This window comes from Varanus komodoensis, unplaced genomic scaffold, assembly GCF_004798865.1.
Source record: "Varanus komodoensis strain SLA01 unplaced genomic scaffold, ASM479886v1 scaffold79, whole genome shotgun sequence".
Classification (NCBI taxonomy): domain Eukaryota; kingdom Metazoa; phylum Chordata; class Lepidosauria; order Squamata; family Varanidae; genus Varanus; species Varanus komodoensis.
This window is the reverse complement of record NW_025336467.1, coordinates 2438072-2446518: the sequence shown is the minus strand read 5'-3', so window position 1 is coordinate 2446518 and position 8447 is coordinate 2438072. Positions and strand designations below refer to the sequence as shown.

Here is an 8447-nt window from a genome sequence, read left to right as displayed (position 1 = left end):
TATGGATTATGCTCGGCTGGAAACGGCTCCCGGGTGTCAACACAATTGCCCTCGCCCCCCCCCCCCCCCCCCCCCCCCCCCCGCAAGTGGCGAGGCTTCGCTTTGCTGTTGTTGCTAGTTGCGAAGTCGAGTCCGACCCATCGCGACCCCATGGACAACATTCCTCCAGGCCTCCGGTCCTCGCTTTACTACTGTCTTTTTCCAAACACACACCTAAAATCTGATCGTTTCGAGACACAGATGTCGCTTGTATTGCTACAAAAAGTGCATTATGAAATTGGAGGGGGTGAGTGTAAGCAAGCTAGCCCACCCCCCCTCCCCTGTACACTTACATGCACGCACCCCCTTCTGCCCCCCACCACCCCCAGCAGGATGCCGGCCATGGCACCGCTGGCGAGGCTGGGAGAACAGAACTGAGGAGAGGGACGGCTGCTGGAGAAACCAAACAGGAGAGCAGTTTAAAAGAAAAGATAAAAGTAAGATTTTTGCAGCGCTACAAAAAGGAGACGGGGGAAATCTGCCCCATCATTTAGGCACTGGGGCTACGATGCAATGTTTAAATTAACTTAAGAAACGCAGACAGTACGGCGAGGGGGAAGGATTGGCAGCTGCTTTTCTCAGGATCATCGCTTTGCATCTTCTATAGGTAAACACGTGTAATTGGTTCCCATTTTTGTTTTTGTCAGAAGAGAAAAAAAACTATTCAACAAAACCAGAGAGGTGAAGGGAGCTGGGAAGAGAGTGGAAGGAAGGACTGTTGCATAAATAGTTAATGCTTTCTAGGAGGCCGCAGGCACCGTCCGCAAGAACATCTGGCGTGCTTTTCTGTTTTTCCTGCCAGTGGCCCCACCTCCATTCATGTCTCTTGGGAGGAAGGGGAGACGAGACGCACGGTCCGGGGTGGGGTGGGGGGGGACAGGCAAGCCGGTCAGCAGAGTCAAAGTGACTTGTGCCCCCCCACGACCTGCTAGCAGAACTGGAGCAGGGGAGTTCCCCAGCCAGTTGAGGGATCAAGATCCATTATCCACAGCCAGGAAGTAAAAGGGGGAAAAAACACAGTCCTGACCAGCTCCTAGCCAGAGCCAAAGAGAACACTTCACTTGTGACGCTGCATGGCTTTCCTCTTCCTCCTTTTGAAGAAACAGCAGCACCTGGGAACAAAGGGACACCAATGAAGACCCCACGGCTGCTATTAATCATCACAAGCCTCTTTTTAGCTCACAGAAAACCAAGCGCTGTTTGATAGGATGGATGAAAGCACAGCTCCAGCAGGAACAGAATGCCCAAGACCCCGTCCGTCTGTAACAGGATATTGAAAGAGAGAGTCTCTTCTTTCTGGCTCCCCGACCAGCAGCCACACCGGGAAGCTTCTGCCCTGTGAAGTGGCTGGAGGGCCAACGTGGAAGCGATGCGGCGGCTGCTTCAAGCCAGGGGCCGAACGAGTACGCAAGCGCAAGCCCACCGAGTCGTCCGGCCCCGGAAGTGCAGGGAAGGGCCCCATCCCAGCAAAGTAGCTCCCACCACTAATTTACCGCCTATGTCACCAACCATTTGGCAGTGAGGACTGGGGAAGGGTGGCGGCTTGTTCCAACTCTCCTTTCCCCACTTGGATAATCATGTTTGAAGCCACGGGGGTCTGCCAGGGTTGTGGAGGGCCGACTCAACCGGCTTTTTTAGGAGCCCTGTGTAAACGGGGACTCTCCCGACAAGCCTCTCGAGCAGGGCCTCAAAGAAGGCTACACTCACTTCGTGTCGTCTGCCACTTCGACCTCGGCAGGGGCGGTGATGGGGGCGTTCGAGTGGCCGGCGGTGGGATCGTCTGTGTTCAGTTCTCCGTTGGTAGAACTCATGACCTGAGGAGGAACGAAACCCCAGCAGCTGAGCGGCCGAGCAGCTCTGGGCTGGGCCCTCTGCCACGCCGCACCTTTCCTACGCCTTGCGGGGTGGAAATGGAGGCGAGGTTCAGGCCTGGCACGCCAGCATCCCGCCACCTGCTCACAGGCTCACAGCCTCCTTCGCAGCGTCGCTTTGCGGGGGAAGCACCTGCTGATGGAACCACGTGGCTGGCCGAGGAGGCCAGCCAAGCACTCCTCAGGCATTCCCGCAGCCCAAAGGAAAAGGGATTTAACGAGTTCTAACACATTCACAAAAGGCTGCCGAGCGTCCTTTGGCTGGAGATGAGAAGCAACCAGAACAAAAAAGCCAAGAAAGGCAGGGTTGCTTCTTCGGGGCAAAATTAAGGAGCCCCAAAGCATCTTTAAAGGCTAGCTGATGTATTCGGTCAGCATAAGCTTTCATGAACACAAGTCTGCTTCACCAGCTCCACGTGGCTGATGTCTTGTGTGCAAAAGTCCCACAGAATTTTGAAAACTTTGCCTTATCGCCGGTGACATTCCTTCCCTACAAATTCTGGTTTGAAAAATGGGAATCCGCTTCCCAAACGAGCACCCCACCTTCTTGAAGAAATATACCTCTCTTTCCCTGCCCCCCACAAGGGTGGGATAGTGGCCATACTAGAAAAATGGAGAAGGTCTTTCAAGATGGGTGTGGGCTCTACAATGAAGATATTTGGTCCTGAGAACGAGAAAACCAGAGCAGCTGAAATTACCCAAATTGATTTTTCTGCTGCTCCAGGACAATGTGGAATCTGTCCAAACATAACCTGTAAGAGGTGAGCCTTTACATTTAACATGGGATGAAATTTTGCTGCTAATTTTGTCTGTTAGGGTCACTCTGAGTTGCTTACTATGTTAATTTTTGGGGCTGATGTACATTTCCCCGAGTATAGCATGCTGCAAATGTTTATTGCATATACATCAATTAAATAGATACAAACCAATGTTCAAGTTTCTAGTTCTCAGGAGGTCAGTAGGGCGTGGGATGCAAGTTTATGAACAAGAAAGAAGCTGGCCAGCACCTTCCAAGATGGACAAGGGTTCCTGTGCTTGGTATGCAATTAGTGTTCCTTGCCACCGTTCAACTGCTCTTTACAGGTCCAAACTTTTAAAACTCTTTGGTTTTGATCAGTACAATGGAAGATTACCCCAGACTTTGCAGCAAACACTCTCCCCCACCCAATATTCATGGGCAAATGCAATTTAAAACACAGATGGAGTTCAGTTAGCTCAGTTTAGATTTTCAGGCTGCAGCATTCCAATTCTCCTTCCCAGTCCCTGTCTAGGGAGAGATTTAGTAGAAGTCCCCAGGAATCCAGATACTGCAAGCATTTCTGCTTTCATCTCAAAAGCAAAGAAAGAAAAGATTTCCAAGTGGGGCAAGCTGCAGTCTCCTTGACACAATCCAGTGTCTGTCCTCACCATTCACAAAACCAGAACAAAGCCAAACAGAAAGCACACAAATTTTGCCTTTCCTTGGTGCAAGATCGGAACTGCCCAGGTGCAGAACTTAGGTTTCTCTGGCGGGCGTGAAATAACACAGAGACGGACTTTCACATGCAAGGCTAGAGCAACAACGGGGGCAGAGGAGGCCGGCATGCAAGAATGACCCCTAAGCTTTAGGGCGAAGAGGGCTCTTTTCCTCCAGCTACAGTTCAACCACAGCTCTGCTCTTGATGGAGTGGGCAACTACCCATATATTTCAGGGTCACCCACGGAGACAGGTACACATATGCAGGGACCCTGGAGTGGATCTGTGCCCAAGAGGTGGGGAGTGCAGTGGGCTCCCTTCTCCCCAGATGCCATGGGGGCAGACAGAAGCCAGGAGCTGGAATTCAGCCTTAGCCAAGAATCCAGTCCTCAGAAAACAACCACCCCCTGCAAATCCTGAGGGAGATGGAATATTTCTGTTAAAAAAAGCTCCACGCTTTTATTTCAGCCCACATTAAAGAAAAGGTCTTAGGAAATAAGGCCTTTTAAAATAAAATGGTGCAGGGTGACCACCAAGGAACTCCACATCATGGCCACACCTGTGGAAGGCAACCCACACAGGGCATCCTTGTTTGTGCAAGTTTTTGGCCACACAAGCTGGCCTTCGGTACCCGCATCTTCGGGAGACAAGAGGGGATTCACATCGGCACTGGCAGAGGAGGAGGGAGAGAATTTAAAGATGCCCAAACTGTTATGGCAGGCATCTTGGAACCAGGCCGAAGAGTTGGGGTGAATGCAGCAGGGAGCCCTTCGGACGGGGGAAGTGCGGGAGCACAGCCACAAGGGCTGCCGGGGCATGCGCAGAAGCTGGTGGCCCCCCGCCCTCGCCTCCCGCCCCTCATCCCTCCGATGTACCTGCACGGAACCCCCAAGCCTGCTGGTTGCCAGGTGGGTCCCCAGAGGCTCCTCAGCAGGCCGCTGGCCAGACTGGGGGTCCCAAAACTCCGTCCCCTCGGGAGACTGCTAAGGACGGAGGCAGGGAGAGGGGAGGGAGAAAACACACGAGAAACCACGAGGAGGAGGGGCGGAGGGGGCGGGAGTTCCGGGGCCAAGGAAATGACAGGCCAAGAGGTCAGGGGGGAGGGGGGGGAGGAGGAGGAGGAGGACAAGAAGAAAGACATGCAAAAGCAAAAAAACAATATAAAACGGCAGAATATGGATCCATACAGCATCTCTAGAATGCAACGGGCACTGTCGGAAAGAGTCGTGGAACGGATCCACGCTGGAGCACTGGCTCTGTTCCCTGCCACATTTCTACACGTTTCTGAGTCCACACGTACACTGGTCCACATCTCTGCCCTCTGGGCTGGCTGATTTCCCACCAAGCACGCAACCTCCAAAGGTCCCGGGCCCGAATTCTCACATGGTCCCTCCCCACCCCAAAAAGATGCCTTGACGGGGATGCTCCAAGTTGACCCGCTGCAACGAGGCAAGAAGAACGAGCTACTGACAAGAGACAGGACTGGCATCAGAGGCACGCCCACCGCAGGGAACTTGGGCCGAGAGAAGCTGAGCTCCCGCTTTCCGCGCAAAAAGTCCCCGATTGAATCTGCAGCTCTTTGCACTTGAAGGGTCCTGGGTGGTGGTGGGGGGGGCTTTGCCCCCCCCCCCTGGAAAGCGGCTGCCGGCCAGTGCAGAGAATGCCAAGTTTGTTGGGCAACTGACCCAACTCAGCACCAGGAGAGCTCGCATCTGCATTCATGCTCCCCCATTGGAAAGAGACGCCAGGTCCTTTCCACCAGGTGGCGCCACACCCCCACTCCTGCCTCCCGCTTAAGCCTGCAGCTCCGACCCGGCACCTGCGCTGCCCCTTTGCTCCCCAGACCTGCCTCATCTCCACCACCCCCCCCACCCAAAAAAAAAGTGGCACGTACTTGATGTTTAACATACTGCTGTGGTTTCTCCCGGTTCGGAGGCTGGACTTGTACGTCGCTCTGGATTGTGCCAATCGGGGTCGGCTGCGAGGATGCAAAAGAGGCGGCGTTGAGCTCTCGGTGGAGGCGGTGGGGCGTCCCATGCATGGCTCGGCATCTACCCGAACTAAGCACCCTGCACACGGGGCTGCCCAAACACCTGCCCGGGCAGCTGCAGCCAGTACACGACGTGGCTGCCAGAAGCGCCTGGCCATCCACAGACCTCACGTGTGTTCGGCAAACTGCAGGCTCCCAACTGGCAAGCGAGTCCCACCCACAGGGGTCTAAATGACTCCCCATGGACGCTCAGCAGGCCCCCGAGATCTTGCTCCTGTGGGAGCAGGCCTTCCTGGGAGGGTTCGGTGGCTCCCATGTGTGGTTCAAGAGACGGAAGCAACGCAAAGTTTCAGTCGTCTCCTGAAAAGATGGTTATTCACACAGCCTTCCCCTAAACTGTGTGGAATCCATCTTGTTTCACTGTCGTTCTGGCTATAAAGTTTTTTAAGGATGTATTTTTATCTATTGGGGTATAAACATTAGGTATACAATTTAATGTGTTTTGTTTACATTTTAAGCAGTACAGAAGTATGGGGAGCTTGTGTGGGACCGGGATCCTAGTCCCCACTCAGCCATGAAGCTCACTGCTCACTTTGGGAGAGTCGCTCACTCACAGCCTAGCCTACCTCACAGGGTCGTTGTTGTGATGAAAAAAGGCAGCAGAGGAGGATTGTGGAGGCTGCCATGGGGCTCCACACAAGAAGAAAAAAGGGGGATGTAAAGCAACAGTGTAAAGCAACACTGGCACCAATAATCGGTCTCTTATCATTTTAAGCCTCCAATTTAGGCAGGTGGGGGCTTAACATTACAGCCACGGGTGAAGCTGTCATTGTTGTCTTTAAATGGCACACTCCAAAACCCCCCGTTTCCACCTGCAGCAACACAGGGGCCTTCAGCGCTACACTCTGGCTGGCTCCCTCTCAGGCCAGGTGCGTAATCCCAGCCTCCTCCTTAAATGATAGCTGCCTTTCGTCCACCTGCAAGGAACTTAAAGCTGCTTACAAGCTTCTCCTCTTCTCTGCTTTATCCTCACAACAACCTCCTTGAAGGAGGTTGTGTGCCCGGAAGACGGAACCTGGGCACACAGCATGCCTACTTACTAAGGGCTTCCCGGCCCAGTCGTATTCGTAATCAAAGACATAGCCGTTCCGGTCAAACAGGTCAGTGAAGAGCTTCCGCAGGTAGTCATAGTCCGGCTTCTCAAAGAAATCCAGACGGCGTACGTAGCGGACGTACGTGGCCATCTCCTCTGCAAAGGTAAAGGCAGCACCCAAGGGTCAACACCTGCCGGTCTGAAAACGATCACCTGGAGCAGTGCATCGAGAAGGGGGTGGCAGGCCCCAGGGAAGTCAGCAGAAAGAGAGAGGTGGAGACAGAGGGGTAGACACTCCCCTAAATTCTGCAATGAATTCTGGTGGACCGGTCCAGCAGAGTTCCCAGGGAGAACAGTATTTTCATTCGTGTGACCCTGTGCAGTTAGCTTAAAGGACTCCCTGCTGCGATTCGAGGTGGAGATACAAGAAGGGGAAGAGGACAGCACGAAGGGATACTAGCTGCGAAGGCACCAGATGCCGTCCGTCTAAGGGGCAGACACGGGGCAGGCAGAGTGTGTCTTTGTGCTGCAAAAAGGAGACAGGACAGGGCCCCCCTGTTTCCAACTAACCTCCCTTCCAGTGTTTGGACACAGCAGACGGGAAGGACAACCGAGAATCTGCAATTTGCCAGGGACTGTGAGAATAGTAGCTTGCGGGGGGATAAGATGCTGCAGGGTTTTTCTGCTCTTTCAACAGACCTGGCCTGTGTTTACGCCACAGTTACGCCGAGATGGCTGCCAGTGTGTGCTTCCTCAGACTTTAACTTCCAGGAAAGTTTACTTTTTTTAGTTTTTACTCATGCCTGCAAAATTTGAGAATGCCTCTGACTACAATGCCAGAAAGCTTTCCAGGGGCTGTGAGGTAGAGTTTTCAGAGGCCCTCTTTCAAATTCTGGCTCTTCTAAGTTCAGAAGTAAAGTTATGCAAAAAAGGGGAATTCTCACTTTTCTGTTTCTTCACAGATTTTGACACCTGTCAACAGGCCCCACGAAACCAGGGTTTCTTGGCGTATGAATCTGTATCTCGCAAATATATCGGGAGAGCAAATCTCACTGAAATCAGAAGGCTGTGCTTTTGAGGATATCCTGCCAGGGCCCGCTGCCATTTTACCCATCACCTTCCCTTCTCAGTATCCCAATCCAACTATGACTACAGCCTCAGTGAACTGTTGCTCTTTAGCCAGTTCATGGGGCCTCACCCAACCTGCTGCTGTCAGTTACAATCCCCATCATCCCCAACATAGCCACGGGTGGCTTAAGAATCCATGAAATCATTTTGATGGATGCACCTGAGTTCTGACAGCCGGGATGGCTGAGTGGAATGAGAGCATTTGTTTTCGTGGCCAAGCGAGTCCCACCATGGAGTCAGAAGACTGGGGAAAGGCATCCTTTGGCACAGAACAAGAGCCCTGCTGGATCAGACCTGAACAGGCCCACCCTGTCGCCAACAGGGGCCAGCCCCATGTCTTCCAACCTGGCTTATCGGCCTTCTGCTCTCCCCTGGCCACTGAGAGAGCATGAGAGAAGAGCCAGTAAGCATGGGGCAGTTGCCAAGGAGAGCTGCATGACTTGTAGAAAGAGGATAAAAAACGGAAAGCTGAGGTAGGAGAGAATGGAATGGAGTACTGCCGCAGAGGGCCTGGCCGGCCTCCCACACAGTAACATCGTACTGTAAAACCCCCTCAACATGGCTAACAGCCATGTGATAAAGATTCGGTCCTTCTTTGTGAATCTGTCCAACAAGCTCCTCTCTTCAAGGCCTCTGAGCCACGGACTGCCACGGCACCCTGGGCAATCCTTACCAGGAAAGTTTTCACATAGCACTTCAACTGGCGTGGCTCTTTTGGTGTCCCCGATTTTCTGATACCGCTCCTTCAGTGTGTCCGCCTGGAGAGAAGATCAGTGGCACCCGGAGAGAAAAGACACAGGTCAATCTAAGGGAACGGGTGATGGAGCGGGAGCCAAAAATCAGCCTGCCTCTAAGACTCTGAATCTTCCC

At 53.1% G+C, this 8447-nt stretch overlaps 1 protein-coding gene across 4 annotated transcripts in view; it reads right to left on the bottom strand.

Moving 5' to 3' along the window:
- Nucleotides 1-226: 226 nt before the first annotated feature.
- CSNK1G2 (casein kinase 1 gamma 2) overlaps nt 227-8447 on the bottom strand; it is a 58592-nt gene continuing 50371 nt past the window's right edge. For all 4 annotated transcript variants that reach the window (XM_044453399.1, XM_044453403.1, XM_044453401.1 and 1 more), the window contains exons 9-13: nt 8251-8335; nt 6457-6605; nt 5261-5344; nt 1747-1853; nt 227-1151 (exon numbers count right to left, since the gene is read on the bottom strand). In XM_044453399.1, the coding sequence (XP_044309334.1) occupies nt 1097-1151; nt 1747-1853; nt 5261-5344; nt 6457-6605; nt 8251-8335 (480 nt within the window). In that variant the 3' untranslated portion in view covers nt 227-1096. The remainder of the gene's footprint in view (nt 1152-1746; nt 1854-5260; nt 5345-6456; nt 6606-8250; nt 8336-8447) is intronic.